The 18,964-nt window shown below is 42.7% G+C and overlaps 1 protein-coding gene across 1 annotated transcript; it reads left to right on the forward strand.

Moving 5' to 3' along the window:
• The first annotated feature begins 1,839 nt into the window (after positions 1–1,839).
• On the forward strand, positions 1,840–15,633 carry fnta (farnesyltransferase, CAAX box, alpha). Its single transcript, XM_060851367.1, has 9 exons — positions 1,840–2,153; positions 5,166–5,251; positions 6,594–6,708; positions 8,566–8,670; positions 8,766–8,892; positions 10,919–11,067; positions 13,035–13,097; positions 14,587–14,758; positions 15,065–15,633. The coding sequence occupies exons 1-9, from the start codon at positions 1,909–1,911 to the stop codon at positions 15,215–15,217; spliced, it is 1,215 nt and encodes a 404-aa protein (XP_060707350.1). The 5' UTR covers positions 1,840–1,908; the 3' UTR covers positions 15,218–15,633.
• Positions 15,634–18,964: the final 3,331 nt, after the last annotated feature.

An 18,964-nucleotide genomic window follows, 5' to 3' on the forward strand; every position in this document is an offset into this window, starting at 1 on the left:
ACATAGTTACAGACTACTCAATGTATATGTTTATGACATCTTGTAGCATACTGTGCATCAATGTGTCATTAATTGCACTCAACTCCAGTCTGTCATTGGTGAACAGTAAAGTGGATAGACGTAAGTTATTTTTCATCTAGTAGTTTCTATGCTGCAACAACATTCAGCAATCAAGGTTAGCTCCAGTATTGAGACTAAACAGATCATCAGTATCATTTAGCCATGTGACTCAGCCCAATGTAAATGGAGGACAGAAAACTCTATAAGTAATGGAAATACCTGCAATTAAAGGTCAGGTTGCATATACCAAACTCATTGTAGATTCAGATCCAAGTGTAGATACAGTTGTAGGTTGATCCATCAGCACGTCTAACTCCAACCACCAGTCTTAATCCAGATGTAGATCCAGAAACACATCTAGCTTCACATACCAATCTTGCTCCACATTGCTTGGATTCAGATTTAAATCTAAATCTAGATCCAGATCTAGGTGCAGATGTAGATCTAGATGCAAGTCTAGATCGAGATAATGAACTTGAGCCAGATTACCTGAATTCAAATCTAGACCTATTGTCTGGATGCAGATGGATTTGCAGGTCAAACTCTAGATATTTAATCCATATAGCTTGCATTCAAATCCAGATCTAAATTTAGATATGAGTCTAAATGTAGATTCAGATGCAACTATACCTCTGAGTACTGAATGTGGGCCAGATGGCCTAGATTTAGATTTACACCCAGATCTAGGTGCAGATATAGATCCTGATGTAAATCTATGTTCAAATACTGATATTAATTCAGACAGCCTGAGTTCAGATCCAGGTAAAAACAAGGACTACAGATGCTGGAAACCAGAGTCTAGATTAGAGTGGTGCTGGAAAAGCACAGCAGGTCAGGCAGCATCCGAGGAGCAGGAAAATTGACGTTTCGGGCAAAAGCCCTTCATCAGGAATAGAGGGGAAGGGCTTTTGCCCGAAAAGTCGATTTTCCTGCTCCTTGGATGTTGCCTGACCTGCTGTGCTTTTCCAGCACCACTCTAATCTAGACTCTGGGTTCCGTTCCAGGTCGAGATGCAGATGTACCTCTGGGTGCTGGATTTGATTCAGACCCCGATCCAGATCCAGATGCAAATCTTGAGCCAGATAACCCGAACATCTATAACCAGATGTAGGTCAGGTGCAAGTCTAACTCCAGGTAATGAAATGGAACAAGATTGCTTGGATCCAGACGCTCACTAATGGCAAAGTGCAAATGCAGAGCTAGTTATTGGTCTTGATTCAGATCCAGATGCCGTTCAGATGCAACACGAGCCCCAGGTAATGAAATGGAGCAACATTGGGTCAGAGCAATGCCTAAGTAAAGGTGTAGATCCAGGTACTAGATTTGATTCAGATCTAGATCCAGATGCAAGTCTATTGCAGATACTGAACCTGATCAGGGCAACCTGGATCTGGATGCAGATTCGGATGGAGTTACATGGAGCTGTAATTTCAGTGGGTCTCAGTGCAATTTTCAATGCCCAGGCTCTGACCCTGTGATCCCAGGCCAAGGCGGTGCTCCCCCTAGCGGTGGGAGATCAAGTACTGCAGGCGGCTCCGGGCCGGGTCAGGCTGGACCGAAGCCGTGCTCCCCCTGGCGGTGGGAGGTCACATACTGCAGGCGGCTCCGGGCCGGGTCAGGCCAGACCGAGGAGGTGCTCCCCCTGGCGGTGGGAGATCAAGTACTGCAGGCGGCTCCGGGCCGGGTCAGGCTGGACCGAAGCGGTGCTCCCCCTGGCGGTGGGAGGTCACATACTGCAGGCGGCTCCGGGCCGGGTCAGGCTGGACCGAGGAGGTGCTCCCCCTGGCGGTGGGAGGTCACGTACTGCAGGCGGCTCCGGGCCGGGTCACGCCGGGGACCGAGGCGGCGATGGCGGCACCGGCGGACTCTGAGGCCGAAGCCGAGAGGGAGGTTCAGAGTGGGGCCTGGGGAGACCGGGAGGCCGAGGAGGAGGCGGTGGGAGAGGCTCCGGTACAGGAGGCCGAGCCGGAGACTGAGCCTCAGCTGCAGGGCCCGGCCTGGGAAGAGCTGAAGGCGGAGAGCGCGAGGAGGGCGTCCGGGGACTCGGAGAGCGGGGCGTACGGCCGCAGGAACAACGGGTACACCTTCTACAGGTAGGCCCGGGGGGGAGGGAGTGAGGGGCGGGGGTTTGAGGGGGAGGGGCGGGGGAGTGAGGGGGTGGGGGTTTGAGGGGGAGGGGGAGTGAGGGTGAGGGGCGGGGGAGTGAGGGGTGGGGGTTTGAGTGGGAGGGGCAGGGGGAGGGGTGGGGGAGTGAGGGGGAGGGGCGGGGGAGTGAGGGGGTGGGGGTTTGAGGGGGAGGGGGAGTGAGGGGGAGGGGCGGGGGAGTGAGGGGGTGGGGGTTTGAGGGGGAGGGGGGGTGAGGGGCGGGGGAGTGAGGGGGTGGGGGTTTGAGTGGGAGGGGCAGGGGGAGGGGTGGGGGAGTGAGGGGCAGGGGGAGGGGTGGGGAGTGAGGGGGAGGGGGTTTGAGGGGGAGGGGCGGGGGAGTGAGGGGGAGGGGTATTGAGGGAGAGGGGATGGGGCAGGGGGAGTGAGGGGGCGGGAAAGTGAGGGGCAGGGGGCGTAAGGGAGAAGGGGTTTGAGGGAGGGGGAGGGGGTTTGAGGGAGAAGGGGAGGGGCAGGGGGAGTGAGGGAGAGGGGTGGGAGAGTGAGGGAGGTGCAGGGGTAATGGGAATAAGGAGGAATGGGGCAGGGGGTAATCCAGGGTGAATGAGGGGGTGGGGATATAGGGGAGATAGAGGGGGGAATTGAGAAGGGGGAGATGGAAGGGGGAATGGGGTAGGGGGGAAATTTGGTAAAGAGGAAAGTGGGGACTGCAGATGCTGGAGATCAGAGTCTAGATTAGAGTGATTCTGGAAAAGCACAGTAGGTCAGGCAGCATCCAGGGAGCAGGAAAATCAACGTTTCAGGCAAAAGCCCTTCATAGAGAAGATGGAGTGGAATGGGGATGGGGTGAAGGAGGGAAGGAAGGGGGGACACAGAGAGAGGGGGGGTGAGGTTGGATAGGGGCATGGGGGAGGGAGATGGAGCTGCGAACTGGGGTTGGGAAGAAGGTCCAGGCAGGGGAAGAAATAGGGCCTTGGTGTCAGGGTGGGCTCTGGTGGTGAATCGGGCCGAGGGAAGATGGTTTAAAGGAAATGGAGTGTCCAAGTCCATCTCTGTGTCGTGGGCTCTATGGGCCACCCAGATGGTTAACCAATTTGAAAATGAAAAGAAGTACTATATTTGGAAATGACCCTCCTGGCTGTGCTGGAGCTCCATTCTGAAGCACAAAAAATGTCACTGATAAGTTTTACTACTTTTTACTACTTTTGGGTTGGAATATGAATATCCAAACTGCCTTGTTACAAATGCAGCAGATACAACCATGTCAATATGAGACTGTTGAGCTGCACCAGGTGGTGTTCAGCACAGAGTTGACCAATGTGAAGCAAACCATTTTTTTATGCAATGGAAGGCTGACAGTATATTAAAATTATAGCCGCCTCTACATAAACTACTTTCCTACTTAATTAATGACAGGAACGTTTCCAGGCTAAGTTGAAGTTTGTAATGACTTCCAAACTCATACTCAGAATATCATAATTAGTCAGCATTTGTGACCAGTCAAGCAACACACTATCTAATTGTTGTACAGTTTGTGATAAGGAGCTGTTGTCTCCTTGTTGCTGGTATTGTAAATGTGAAATTCTTTGTTTTGTTCACTGATTGTGAATTGCAGGTAAACATGATTTTCCTTCTGAAGTAGTATTTGGTGATTTCTGACTAACCTTTATTAATGTTATTCTTCATTACCTAACTGATTTGCAGTAATGTCCAAGTAGTGATTTGTAAATTCCCTAGTCCATCTTTTCACTATTCATTGTCTGAGAATGATATTGAATCTGAAGTTGGAAATGGTACGTAAACTATTTTAAAATGTAAAGTCAGCCCATCACTCCTCTTCCACTCCTTGATTAATTCAGTGCAGATGTTGGTCATATGGCGTAGTATTGTCTGATCAGACTGCCTTAAACATTTGAATTTGATTTGATTTAATATTGCCATGTGTACTGAAGTACAATGAAAAGTGTTGTCTTTGGTATTTTACAAGCAGATTATACTATACAAGTGCATCAGGGTAACTAGACTAGACTTACAGTGTGGAAACAGGCCCTTCGGCCCAACAAGTCCACACCGACCCGCCGAAGCGAAACCCACCCATACCCCTACATTTACCCCTTACCTAACACTACGGGCAATTTAGCATGGCCAATTCACCTGACCTGCACATCTTTGGACTGTGGGAGGAAACCGGAGCACCCGGAGGAAACCCACGCAGACACGGGGAGAACGTGCAAACTCCACACAGTCAGTCGCCTGAGTCGGGAATTGAACCCGGGTCTCTGGCGCTGTGAGGCAGCAGTGCTAACCACTGTGCCACCGTGCCGCCCACAAACTACAGAGTGTAGGAGAGAATGTTACAGCTGGCTAGAAGGTGCAGAGAGAGATCAACATTAACATTAAAAAAGTCCATTCAAAAGTCTGATAAACAGTGGGGAAGAAGCAGCTCTTACATCTGTTCGCACATTTATACAAAATTTTATATCTCCTGCCTAATGGAAGAGAGTATAATAAGAGGGGGAGGGTCTCTGATTATGTTGGTTGCTTTCCAGCGGCAAGTATATATGAAGTCAATGGATGGGAGATAGGCTTATGTGATGGACTGGGCTCCATTCACAACTCTCTGAAGTTTGTTTCAGTCTTAGGAAGAGCAGTTGCCACACCACGCTGTGATGCATCCAAATACGATGCTTTCTATGATGCATCTATAAATATTTGTAAAAGCCTTTATGGAAATGCCAAATGTCATTAGCCTTCTGAGGAAGTAGAGGTGTTGTTGTGCTTTCTTTGTCTGGTATGACATAACTAACCTAGGCTGGTGAGGCTACAGTTATGCTCAGCATTCTTGGCTGTAGAAGGTGAAAGTGACCAGTTGTTGGTGGCTAGCCAGTGACTTGTATGTGGATAACAGATAAGGCTTGAAGTTTGAGTGAAATGTTCAGTGCCTAGGCTCTCTTTACATGTTGGGTAGCAAGTACTAAAAGTTTCATTCTTTTTTGTTTAAGAGACCGGAAGGAATGGGCTGATATTAAGCCAGTTCCACAGGATGATGGCCCCAATCCAGTTGTTCAGATCGCTTATTCTGAGAACTGTAAGTATTGAATTGAGGTTATAGGGTCTTAGTCATACCGCATGGATATAGACACTTTGGTCCAACTCAGTCATGCCAACCAGAATTAAACTAGTCCCATTGGCCTGTATTCGGCCCATATCCCTCTAAACCTTTTCTTTTGATGTACATGTCCAAATGTCTTTTAAATGTTGTAAGTGTATCTGCATCTATCACTTCCTCTGGCAGTGCATTTCATATATAGTACAATTGCAGCATTTGAAAGGCATCTGGATGGTTATATGAATAGGAAGAGTTTGGAGGCATTTGGGCCGGGTGCTGACAGGTGGGACTAGATTGGGTTGGGATATCGAGTCGGCATGGACGAGTTGGACCGAAGGGTCTGTTTCTGTGTTGTACATCTCCATGACTCTGTATGAGCCACCCTCTCTGTGAAAAGGTTGCCCTGTGGATCCCTTTTAACTCTTTCTTTCACCTTAAAATTATACCCTCTAATTTTGAACTCCTCTACCTTAGGGGAAAAAACTTTGCTATTAGATTTTGTACATGACTTAATTCTGAGCTTGATGGCATCGAGAAGTTTTCGGCTTTGTTATTAAGCTGTCGGTCTTTTTATAAATGATGGGTTTGAGTTCTTAAGGAAAATTTGATTGCTAGCACTTCTATAACATCATCCACCTTCGCCACCACAAAACCCATCTGCTACTGCTACTCTTGAAAATTTCATTGTCTACTCCATGCTCCCTGTGTACCCTGGACTGCCCTCCCAGTCCACACTTTCCACGAATTCCATATTATCTAAAATTCTGTTGCTTGTAACCTGACTCTCATCAAGTTCCATTCATCCATCACTCCTGTCCTTTGTGACCAATATTGGTTCCGGAGCCCAAATGCATCCAATGTAAGAGTATTAACATTGCATTTAAATTCATCTCCCTTTCCTATTGCTGTTAATCTATGTCTCCCTTTTTACTCTGATATCCTCACTACTATTCATTACAGTGACCTCCATCACATTAGATTTACGTTCCACCTTCCTCACTTCCATTAAGACCTTCTCTTAAAGACCACCTGTTTAGTTAGGCTTTGGTCACCAGGGCTAATATCTACTTTTTTGGTTTTGTTCATTCATTACACTTTTGAAAATTTTGAATCTCGGAATGAGCCTTCATGTATTGAGACCGGCCTTGTGATATCAGAATGAATCAATTGTCAGTGAAAGCAAATGTTCCATTGGGCTTTCGCTCTGTTCAGAATGCCCATTTGAAAAATATCATTTCAAATGTGTTTTTCTTTTAATTTCCAGATAATTCCTATATAAGTTATTCAGCTCTACCTTTCTGAAGTTGTTATTTTCTTTCAGTTAAAGATGTGTATGATTACTTCAGGGCTGTTCTGAAGCTTGATGAAAGGAGTGAGCGAGCACTCAGTCTGACAACGGATGCAATAGAACTGAATGCTGCAAATTACACAGTATGGTAAGGCAGTTTGAATCAGCAATCAGCTCTCTTTTGTTGGAAAAGTTGCAGACAAAGATTATAGTAATCCTTTATTTCTGATCTTGTACATTTTTGATTTTATCATTACATAACCAGTGAACGCTTGCACATGTTTGTTTCTTTCTGAAGTGGCATGAAGAAAACTCTAGATTTAAAATTCCCTGCTTGTAATTTAATCTACTGTAGTTTTAGTATTGATTTATAAACATGAAAAAGGTTATTTTCAGTGTAGTGTATGTGCAATTGGTACTCATGTACAGAAAACATATTCTATGGCCAGAGAGGGTTTTATTGGGAGTTGTGCACAAACTGGGAACTTGTCCCTTCCATATGTCACCTATCTGCCACTCATTTGTTTTAACATGGCAAATGAGAGCTAAGAACAGTAAATGTGTTAACATTTTCTTGCCTTCTTGGTTTGACTAAGTCATTTTCATGCCCATCTTGTGAACAGAGAGAAAATAGATTCTAACCCAACTTAAACCCAATTTGAACATAAACCAAAGTGACAAATAGAACATTACAGCACAGTACAGGTCCTTTGGCCCTCGATGTTGCGTCAACCTGTGAAACCGATCTGAAGCACATCTAACCTACACTGTTCCATTACCATCTATGTGCTTATCCAATGACCATTTAAATGCCCTTAAAGTTGGCGAGTCTACTACTGTTGCAAGCAGGGCATTCCACACCCTTCCTACTCTCTGAGTAAAGAAACTACCTCTGGCATATATTTAGGTTAGATTCCCTATAGTGTGGAAACAGGCCCTTCAGCCCAACAATTCCACACCGACATTCCGAAAAGTAACCCACCCCGACCCATTTCCCTCTGATTAATGCACCTAACACTATGGGCATTTAGCATGGCCAATTCACCTGACCTGCCCATCTTTGGACTGTGGGAGGAAACTGGAGCACCCGGAGGAAACCTGTGCAGACACAGGGAGAATGTGCAAATTCCACACTGACAGTCACGCGAGGCTGGGAATCAAACCTGGGATCCTGGTGCTGTGAAGCAGTAGTGATAACCACTGAACCACCATGCTGCCCTACTCTCCTATGTCTATCACCCCTCTAATTAAAGCTGTGTCTCCTCATGCTAACCATCACCATCCGAGGAAAAAGGCTTTCACTGTCCACCCTATCTAACCCTCTGATTATCTTATATGTCTCTATTAAGTCCCCTCTCAAGCTTCTTCTGTCTAATGAAAGCAACCCCAAGTCCCTCAACTTTTCCTCATAAGACCTTTCCTCCATACCAGGCAACATCCTGGTAAATCTCTGCCCATTTTTCTACAATATTACGAGATTAATATTTGTTGGAGGTGATGACAATGGAAACAGATGACTTTGTTCTAGTGCCTCAGATGGGTATTAAAGATCTTATTTGTTTGAAAGAAGAGAAAGGAGTTTCTCCACGTGTCCCAGGCCAACACTCAGCTCTCCATCAATACTGCCAACAGCAGATTAACACATCATCCATCTGATTGTTGAAGGTATCCTGCTGGATGCGACTCAGGTGTTAAAATGATGACAGTGACTGTACCTCAAAAGTTGTGTGAAATGCCCTGGAGTTTTCTTCACTACTGTGGTAGGAGTCTTAGAAAGCTGTGGATACTGGGACTTTTGGAGCTGTCAAAAATGAGAGTTTTTTTTAGGTGAGAGTATCCAGGGATATGGAACAAAGTTAGCTAACTGAAGTTTAGTTTCATTTAAGCCTCGACCTAAATGGCTAAACAGACTTGAGGGATAAATGGCCTCTTCCTGGTCATATATGAATGATTTGTTTTCGTCAAAAACTGACTGCTAATTTGCAATTACCTTTACTCACCCTAGGCACTTCCGCAGAGTGGTGCTGCAGTCTTTGAACAAAGACCTCTATGAGGAATTAATGTATATCTCTGACATCATTGAGGACCAACCCAAGAACTATCAAGTTTGGTACGTAAAAGCAGAGCTGCTCACCATGTTTGAAAAAAACACAGCTGATGAACGAAGTAACTGAAAAAAACTTCTGTAATTCACTTGCTTTCCAGGTATCACAGACAGAAGATTGTAGAATGGTTAAAAGACCCTTCAGAGGAGCTGGCGTTTACTTCTGGGATTCTCAAACAAGATGCAAAAAACTATCATGCCTGGCAGCACAGACAGTGGGTGATTAAGGTACTCCACTTAATTCTTATTCTCTGTCCATCCTATTGAAGGTGAACCCAGTCAAGAGATTTTTTTTCTTTATTTTAACAATCTAGATGAGAAAAAGGGCAGCGGCAAATTTGGAAAGGTGAGTTGGGAGGAAATGGACAGGACAAGTTGCACCAGGCTTGAGTTTTAAAATGAATCAGTTGCAGAGAAGGAGTAATCATTAGATTACTTACAGAGTGGAAACAGGCCCTTCGGCTCAACAAGTCCACACCGACCCGCCGAAGCGAAACCCACCCATACCCCTACCCTTACATTTGCCCCTTACCTAACACTACAGACAATTTAGCATGGCCAATTCACCTGACCTGCACATCTTTGGACTGTGGGAGGAAACCGGAGCACCCGGAGGAAACCCACGCAGACATAGGGAGAATGTGCAAACTCCACACAGTCAGTTGCCTGAGGCGGGAATTGAACCTGGGTCTCTGGCACTGTGAGGAAGCAGTGCTAACCACTGTGCCATAAATGACATGGAAATAGAGATTGAATCTAAGCCATCTTTCTACCTCCTTTCACCTTTCTTCACATTTGTCATCATATATATGCTTGTTCAGCTTCTCCTTAAATGTGCTCATAATTATTTGCTTTAACCATTCTGTGATAGAGTTCCCCACTCTCACCATTCTTTGGATAAGGATGTTTCTTTTGAATTCTCTATTGAATTTCCTAGTGGTTACCTTATATTGATGGCCTTCTGTTATCCTCTTTGTTGATGGCCTTCTGTAAGTGGAATCATTTTATACCCATTTCACATAATTTCATTTTTTAAATAATTTTGTAATGTTAAAAACCCCTTTTAGGTCACCCTCCGCTTTTTTCAAGAGGAAATATTCTCAGCCTGTCAATCTTTTCGTGATAACCTGTATGAATGTATTTCTGCTACTGCTTTGTAAGTCATCTCTGGATACTGTCTGGTACCTTGCAACTTCTTTTATAATGCATGTAGCACTGGACATAGTCTAACCAAGGCTGCAGGCTCAGCCTTCCTTTCAATTCTGTCCTTCTAGAAATGAAGTCTATTGTTTGATTTCAATATGGCCTTTTTAGCAACTGATACATTTGCTTCCAAGATCTTTGTGGCTCCAACCCACCTAGACTTGCACCTTGCAAGTAACAAATAACCACCCTATTATTCCTGAAAAAAAGACTAATTAATCTAGGATTGGCCACCTTATTGATGGCATTTTGAAATCTAGATAAATTATGTCGACTGCATTATCACTGTCTAAACTCGTTATTACCTCCTCCAGAAGAACATTCAATAAAGTTGGTCAAGCAAGATTTTCCCTTTTGAAATCCATGCTGACTATTTGATATTGAAGTTTTGATTTTTAGATGTTCTTCTATCCTATGCTTGTTTTTCCCAGCACTGATACTAATATAACTGATCTTTAGTTCCCTGAGCATGTTTGACTTACCGCCCGCTTAAATATAGGAGTTCCATTCCTGGATTCCACAGTTTTCAATGCTTGGAAAGAGTGAGTTAAAAGTGGGAGATGGTGTAGTGATATCAGAAAGGAAAGTTCATCATTTGGACTGTACTGAAAGGAAATTTCTTCATTTCCAGGGTTGTAACTCTTTGTAGTTCTTTATTTCAGAGGATTTAAATGTTCAGTTGTTAAGCATATTCAAGAACGAGATTGATAAATTCTTAAGACCGAGGAATGAACGATTAAAGATGGACATGGAAGTGGTGTAGTTCAACTATGACTTAATGAATGGTGGATGAGGCTCTATATAATAAGGACATGGGAGTTTGATGGAGGTGGAGATTGTAGCGGGCATCATCATCATCATCTTCTATTTGACTCAATCCTGTTGCATTATTCAGCTCAGCTACCAAAAGATGTACATCATTTAACCATCCTTTGGTCAGTTTGTTTGAAGTTTTCTGTGGTTCATTCACTCTGAAAAACCTTCTGCTCTCAGCATGGCTGAGGTCCTGCTGTGTACGATGCTGATTTTTGTCAATTGCTGTGTTTTGCAGGAATTCAACCTTTGGGACAATGAACTGGAATATGTGGATCAGCTGCTGGAGGAGGACCTGCGAAACAACTCTGCGTGGAACCAGCGATATTTTGTCATTTCAAGCACCACTGGTTTTGACGATCCTGCAGTACTTGATCGTGAAGTCAAGTTAGCCTTCTTTAACTTTTTGAATTATCCTCTCTCATAAATTAATCCAGCACTAACAGTTCTGCCTCCAGTTATGACCTAGGGCTGTTTTCCCTGGAGCATCGGAGGCTGAGGGGTGACCTTATAGAGGTTTATAAAATCATGAGAGGCCTAGATAGGATAAATAGACAAAGTCTTTTCCCTGGGGTGGGGAGTCCAGAATTAGAGGGCATAGGTTTAGGATGAGAGGGGAAAGATACAAAATTGACCTAAGGGGCAACTTTTTCACGCAGAGGGTGGTACGTGTATGGAATATGGAAGTGGTGCAGGCTCGTACTATTGCAACATTTAAAAGGCATCTGGATGGATATGTGATAGGAAGGGTTTGGAGGGATATTGGCTAGGAGCTGGCAGGTGGGACTAGTTTGGGTTGGGATATCTGGTCGGCATGGATGAGTTGGACCGAAGGGTCTGTTTCCATGCTGTACATCTCTATGACTCTGTGAGTTAAGCTTGTGTTCAGTTAGGAGGATTTGAAGTCACTGAGCTTGGAACTCAAGTAGGATGTGGAATAACTACACAGTGAATTGAAATAATTTCAAATGCAAGAGAGCGTATGTCCAGGGTTGCGAAGCAAAATTTTATTCCTGATGTCAGGAAGTGTTTCTTTGTGCAGGAAGACACAAAAACTTCCATTAATTTAGTATCTTTCATGAGCCTGGATCTGTACCAAAACAGTTTGTAGCAACTGAATTATTTTTAAAGTGTAGTCCCTGTTGTAATGTAGGAACCATAGCAGCCAGATTTTGCAGAGCATGTTCTCAAACACAGCATTGTGGTGGTGACTGGATGATCTGATTTAATGATGGTCACAGGAAAATAAATATTGGTTTGAGCACTGGGAAAACGGCACTGATCTTCACTTGAAAGGGTAAACGGTTCCTCGGTTAAACATCTCACGCTCCCTGTGCTATACCCTAAGGTTCAGTCTGAGTTTTGTGCTGCAGTCCTGGAATGGAGCTAGCAGCAGAGAGTTTTTAACTGATCAAGAGTGCTAACTCTGAAGCAAGCTGTCGCTTGATGAGTAGGCAAAAAATTTGGTAGTCTAGATTGATGAGATCCAACAGGTTGTAGAAGTCTGTTTTATCAAACTCTTAATTATGAGCATGGATTATTTTTTTCACTGCAAAATGTCTATTCACTGATGTAAAATTGATAGATAATTAGAGTTCCTCAAGGTGATCTCACATTCTGGGTTAATTTGAATCAGAGTTAATTAAGGTTCTTGTGTCAGTTAACAGGCAGAGCAATTCTCTCTCCCCAAAATTAACTTAAAATGTAGTATTTAACAATGTCATGGAATTATTTTCAAATTGCTGCTTTTAAGATGTTTAGGGAAAGAAGTCTTAGACTTCAGGTTATTTTCATCTTTCAGTAGCTGCTCTACTTCATTTTAAATTCCTCAGTAAAATGTGCAGTTTCCTCACATGAATATTGGGGGTTGTAATAGATCGTGACTATCACTAGAGGGAGTCACAGTCCTGTTCTGACAATGGAGTAGCCAAGAATGTTGTACTGAGTTTGAATATAGAAAATATTAACACCACACCGTTCCTATGTTTGCTCATTAAATGTATAAATATATCACACTATAATTACGCATTGCAGAAAAATGTTGGGTGGGGAGGGGTGGTGATGTGGGGGGTTAAAAGTGACTGGCGGTGAATGGTGTTTCCTGTCCTGTGTAAATGATCATGTTTGAGAAAGCTACTGAAAGCAATTCAATATTTTTTATAAACCTGTGCAATTTCAAACTATAATAGCAACATATATCAATTGCTTTGAAAGAAACATTACCTATGAGTCAGTTCAACAGTACCCACTAGACTTTACTACGTCAGATGATGGGCCACTGAACTTCTGCATGTAAATTAAGCCTTTATTTTTCTTGTTCCTGGTCTCTAACATTATTGTATACTATTTTACAGCTATACCTTGAAGTTAATCAAAAAGGCTCCTCATAATGAAAGTGCATGGAATTACTTGAAGGGGTAATGTTCAATTTTTGCAGCATCATATTCTTTCAGAGCGTAACCTTTGGTGTAAATCCATCAGAGAAATCAAAGTTTTGAGCCATTTTACCTTTTGGGTTTGGGAATGAAGGTGGAAATTGCCTAAAGGTTATTTTTAGTCTAAAAATAGAATCACAGGAGTTCCTGGACAAATAATGATCAAATTATTAGTTTGATTAGTTTGTCTTTCACCATTCTGGTAGTCAAATGGTAGTAATAATAGTTTTTTTAATTAATCACAGCAATAAATTTGCATCTTGGAATGAGCCTTCTTGTATTCAGACCGGCCTTGTGATATCAGAATGAATCAATTGTCAGTGAAAGCAAATGTCCCTTTGGGCTTTTGCTCTGCTCAGAATGTCCATTTGAAAAATATCATTTTTTTTTAAGTTTCCAGATAATTCCAGTATAAGTTATTCAGGTGTGAACTCTAGTTTTCTGAAGTTTTTCTTTTCTTTCAGTTAAAAATGTCTGCTTAGGTAGGTATTACTGTACAGCAGACACATACGTGATGTGAAAAAAAGTTACCATTCATATATTGAATCTAAAATAAAATGTTCTTAAAGAAATCTGTGTCATATCTGAATGAATTGATACTGTTTACTTCCGTAGTTGCCTTAGGACCCTTTTGAAAAGACTGACTACTTAGTTATTGAAATAATATTTCCACAAATTAATTTGAATTTACCTCCCTTCTCTGCTTCAATCAGAGGCTGTACCCTTGTGTTCTACAGATCTGGACACTGTGATATTGTCATTCTAGTCTGTTATCCAGTCCTTTTAATATTCTATAAACAACACTCAAATCCATCAACAAATTGAAATTTTGTAACTTAGAATATCATTGTTTCGTAATGATGCTGCCATATTACCAATCACTGTCTGCATAGGTAGGTATTTTCAACCCAAATTGCCAGGATCTTGTGTGGTTGTGTCTGCATTTGCAGCAGTTCTAAGTTTGGTAAATTCTGTCCCTATAATTGGGGTCTGTAGTTATTTTATCTTGATACATATGTGGCTATGCAATCAGATATATTCACATGCAAGTAAATAACATGGTACCCATGCAAGGAAAATCACCTGGCATCAGACTTTTAGAATGGCTGCAGCGTTGAGCAAGATGAAGCCAGCTTGGGTATTGTGGTGAGATAGCTTTCGAAAGATCGTATATGACTGTCATTGATGGTAAGGGTTGATGCCCTTGATGGCTAATGGGTGGTTCGATGCATCAAGTGGATAGTTTAATATTAAATAGGTTTCCAAGAATGGGATACTGAGTATTCTTTTTATTTCCAATTCCTTTTAGAATCGGATCGTTAGATTGCTTTAGGTCAGAGAAAACTATTCTAGTTATGCAGTGAATGTGGTGTAATATTGCTTTGTGGCATTTCATTTGACTTGTTCATTTGAAATCAGTGGTCTTATCATTTGAAAAATGAATAATTCTTTCTGTTTTTCCTTCCTGTAGAATTCTACAGGACCAGATTCTCTCCAAGTATTCCAACCTGCTGGAGCAGATCTTGCAAATGATGGAGCAGTTTAGTTCCCCCTACCTGATTGCTTTCCTAATTGACATATATGAAGACCTTTTGGAGAATAATTGTGAAAACAAGGAAGAAATTCTCAACAAAGCCCTGGAGGTTAGTCAGTCAGTCATGGGATGAAATCTAAAGGGTGATAGGACTAAGTTGAACATGGATGGAGAGCAAGTCCTCATTGATTATAGTACAGACATCAGCCAAGGAAGAACAACTCTCATTTGTTCAGCTTAGCATTGTGTTTTGTCAAAGCAGCCTCCTGTAAACCGTCCTGAAATACTTCTGGGTTAAAGGTCCTGCATTAATACAAGCTATTGAAATGAATTTGGGCAGTTGTGGGAGTCAAAATTTAATGAGTTTTGGCAGGAAATGGATGATTTTAAATCTTTTGATCCTGATTTCTTTCAGCTGTGTGAATGTCTTGCTGTAAAAAAAGACACTATCCGTCAGGAATACTGGAGATACTTTGCAAGATGCCTGAAAGAGAAATATGGTGCTAAGCAGGAAGATACTGGACCCACGGAAAGTGAAGCCTTTCTTCAGGAAGGCTGTAGTAACTGAGAGCTACTTCTGTAGTTTTTATACCCTAGTTAACAGGGCAAAAAGTAGTGATCAATAATTGTTTTCTTGCATTCCTCTTTAATTTTCTTAACACCTATCTACACATCACACTTGTGTGTGTAAATGTGTAAAAACATAACATTTTGTACATTTATATATATTATCTGAAGCACAGTGCGAAGGAATAAATAGCAACTGTACAACAACGTTTTATCACATTTTTGCCTTCAATTCATATTTAATAAGTACAAAGCAAGAGAACATAATTGTTACTAAACCAGCTTTATTCAGGGGGATATTGAAACTTATTTAAAATGTTACTTTTTTTAGTTGCCATAACTACAGTGAAGTTTTCACAAAGCTACAGTGTTGTATAGATTTTACTGTCCGTCAATAAAATCTTGTGAAGTGATAAATGTTTTCTGTTGTGTAATTTTAAAAAATATATGAAGCAAAAGAAATCAAAGAGCTGCAGATGCTGGAAATCAGAAACAATCAGAAATGGCTGGAAAAACTTTCTGTGAACAGAAAGCAGAGCTAATGTTTTGGGGTTCAGTGACTCTCCTTCAAAACTGAAATTCTTCAGACCATTTTGAAGAGGAGTCACTGGATCCAAAATGTTAACTCTGCTTTCACTCCACAGATCCCACCAGACCTGCTGAGTTTTGCCAGTAATTTCTAATTTTGAAGACATGAAGTTATTTAAATCATTCAGTAATTTAAAAAGGCAGCTTTAATTAATTACTGCATTGCCATTTGGGTCAGAAGGTCTTGTGTGTGAAATCCAGATCAGCACTGAAGGAGAGGCCCTCTGGTAGTGCTCACAGCAACTTAAGCTTACATTTATATAGCATGTTTAATGACCATTGGATATGCCAGATTCACAGTAAATGAAGTGTCGCCACCTTTGTGACATAGAAAAGGTAACAGTCAATTTGCACACTGCAAGGCCCCATAATTGGCAAGAAAATGAACAGATGCTTTATTGTTTTGTGAGATTTATTGAGGAACAACTGTTTACTAAGACATTGGGGTTAACACCCCTGCTATAGAATCATAGAAATGTATACACAGAAACAGACCCTTTGGTCCAACTTGTCCTTGCTGACCAGACATCCGAAATTAACCTAATCCCATTTGCCAGCATTTCATCCACATCCCTCAAACCTCCTATTGTTGTACCCATCTAGATACTTTTTAAATGTTGTAATTGTACCAGCCTCCACCAGTTCTTCTGGCAGCTCATTCCATACATGCACCGCCCTCTGTGTGAAAATATTGCACTTTAGGTTCCTTTTAAATCTTTCCCCTCTCACCTTAAACCTATGCCTTCTAGTTTTGGACTCCCTTACCCTGGGGAAAAGAGTCTACTCACTGTATCCATGCCCCTCAAGATTTTATAAACCTCTATTTAAGGGCGGCACAGTGGTTAGCACTGCTGCCTCACAGCGCCTGAAGACCCGGGTTCAATTCCCGACTCAGGCGACTGACTGTGTGGAGTTTGCACGTTCTCCCCGTGTCTGCGTGGGTTTCCTCCGGGTGCTCCGGTTTCCTCCCACAGTCCAAAGATGTGCGGGTCAGGTGAATTGGCCATGCTAAATTGCCCGTAGTGTTAGGTAAGGGGTAATGTAGGGGTATGGGTGGGGTTTCACTTCGGCGGGTCGGTGTGGACTTGTTGGGCCGAAGGGCCTGTTTCCACACTGTAAGTCTAATCTAATGGATCAAAAAAAAAATAAGGTCACCCCTCAGCCTCTGACCCTCCAGAGAAATTAGACCCAGCCCATTTAGCCGCTCTCTGTAGCTCCAATTCCAGCAAGATCCTTGTAAAGCTTTTCTGACCACTAATGCCATGGGATCTTTTGTATATTAAAGCAGTTAAATTGGGCCTCTGTTTAATGTCTCCTCTGTGTGACAGCCCCTCCAAAAGCACAATGCTCCCTCAGTACTGCACTGAGTGTCAGCCCTCTGTTTTGTGTTCACAAAATTTGATATTGTTGCTGCATCCTGAAAAGGAGGGCAGTTTTGCTGACCTGAATACACAGACTGTGACAAGTATACAAACAGCAGTTACAGTTGCTTCTAGGATTAAAACATGACAGGGAACTGGCACACAAGCTCTGTTTAATGCCCCTGTCAAACAGCGCTGCTTATCTCCCTGCTCCTTGGCAGTGACAAGAGGCGCACTGTGCATTCTCATCAACATTCCCTTGTGTGTTGTCCTATCAAAGTCCTCACCTGAGACCCCTGCACCAGAATTTGAGTTCTCCCTCTAGTGAGCTCCCACACAAACTAACCTCTAGTTTGGCTATAGCCCCACTTGTACCTGATGACGCGTGCAGATTCCAACTTCATACAAGCATCTGAAGTATATTCAGTACTAACACCTGAACTGATGGCAGAGAGTGTCAAATAAAGGGACAGCCTATTCACTGCCAGAATGTGACTCTCCTGCAGTTGGATAAGTGACAGTTCTTATATAATTGAAAGCAGGAAACCAGAGAGGGAGTGAGGGAAGAAGGCTTGGTTAGAAAGCAAGGATTTCATGACGACACCATCTGAAGTTCCAAAAAGCAGCACAGATTCGAGCTGGTAATCCAGAAGGGAGGAAAAGCTCGGAAGAGCTATGGTGCTAAAGGAGGTCATCCAGCTCATTGTGCCTGCACTGAACTGTTAAATTAACCTTCATTCTCAATGACAAGCTCCGTTTCAGTGAAACACATGATATACCAGATCATCTCTGGAGTGCACAGGAGATGTCAGATATCCTTGGAAGTCATTGATTTGATTATACTCCCATTTCAAGTATATGATATTGTCCTGCATGAATGAGGGAAGAATGTCAGTAATTGTCTTGCAGAGTTTGGATAATGTGCCTGCCACATCTGGACGACTTGGAAGCAGGAGGAGCTGAATGTTGAGTCAAAGAATTACAGCTTGTCTAAGAACCCCTTATTCTTTCACCGTTGATGTTCTCAGCTTCCCCATATCGAGAGAGGCATGGATAGGATGGATAGCTGAGGTTTTTTCCTGGGGATGTCAAAATTAGAGGCGGAGGGGTGAAGGGGAAAGATTTCAAAAGGACCTGAAGGATAATTTTTTCACGCAGAGGAATGAGCTGCCAGAAGTGGTGGAGAATAGTAAAATTACAACATTTAAAAGGCATCTGGATGGGTAAATGAGTTCGAAGGGTTTTAGGAATATGGGCCAAATGCAGACAAATAGGACTAGATCAGATCGGGGTGTATGGTTGGCACGGATGCGTTGGACCGAAGTGTCTTCTTCCATGCTGCACATCTCGACTCGAAATGCACCTCACAGCTCTGTTGCTTACAGCTGCCTCCATCTCTGTTTTTCCTCACCGTAACTCAAGTCTGCTCAAAGTTTGATCTGGAGGTGCTGGTGTTGGACTGGGGTGGACAAAGTTAAAAAGTGGAGCAGCACTTTGAAAGGTAGTAGTTCCAAATAAACTTGTTGGAATATAACCTGTTGTGTAATTTTTAACAAATTTTGAGCATCAGACATTCCTAGACAAGTCAAAAGAAAACTCATCTGATGCCTTTTTCACCTTTCATATTTCTCATTTTTCACCTTGTTACTCATTATTTGATAAATACGACAGTCAATCTAGCTCTAATTGTTCCTTCCACCGAAGCAAAACTCTTACCTGTTGATTCTCACAACACCATGACAGCTGAAATGAGGACTCATGGTGAAAGACACTAACTCATTCTTTCCTTGCTTTTCCAA

Source organism: Hemiscyllium ocellatum, chromosome 36 (assembly GCF_020745735.1).
Source record: "Hemiscyllium ocellatum isolate sHemOce1 chromosome 36, sHemOce1.pat.X.cur, whole genome shotgun sequence".
Lineage (NCBI taxonomy): Eukaryota > Metazoa > Chordata > Chondrichthyes > Orectolobiformes > Hemiscylliidae > Hemiscyllium > Hemiscyllium ocellatum.

Excerpts from the sequence above, each read along its gene's own strand:
- fnta (XM_060851367.1), top strand. The coding sequence starts at position 1,909 with ATGGCGGCACCGGCGGACTCTGAGGCCGAAGCCGAGAGGGAGGTTCAG. Across the intron at positions 2,154-5,165 it reads AACGGGTACACCTTCTACAG|AGACCGGAAGGAATGGGCTG; the intron begins GTAGGCCCGGGG and ends TTTTTGTTTAAG. Across the intron at positions 8,893-10,918 it reads ACAGACAGTGGGTGATTAAG|GAATTCAACCTTTGGGACAA; the intron begins GTACTCCACTTA and ends TGTGTTTTGCAG.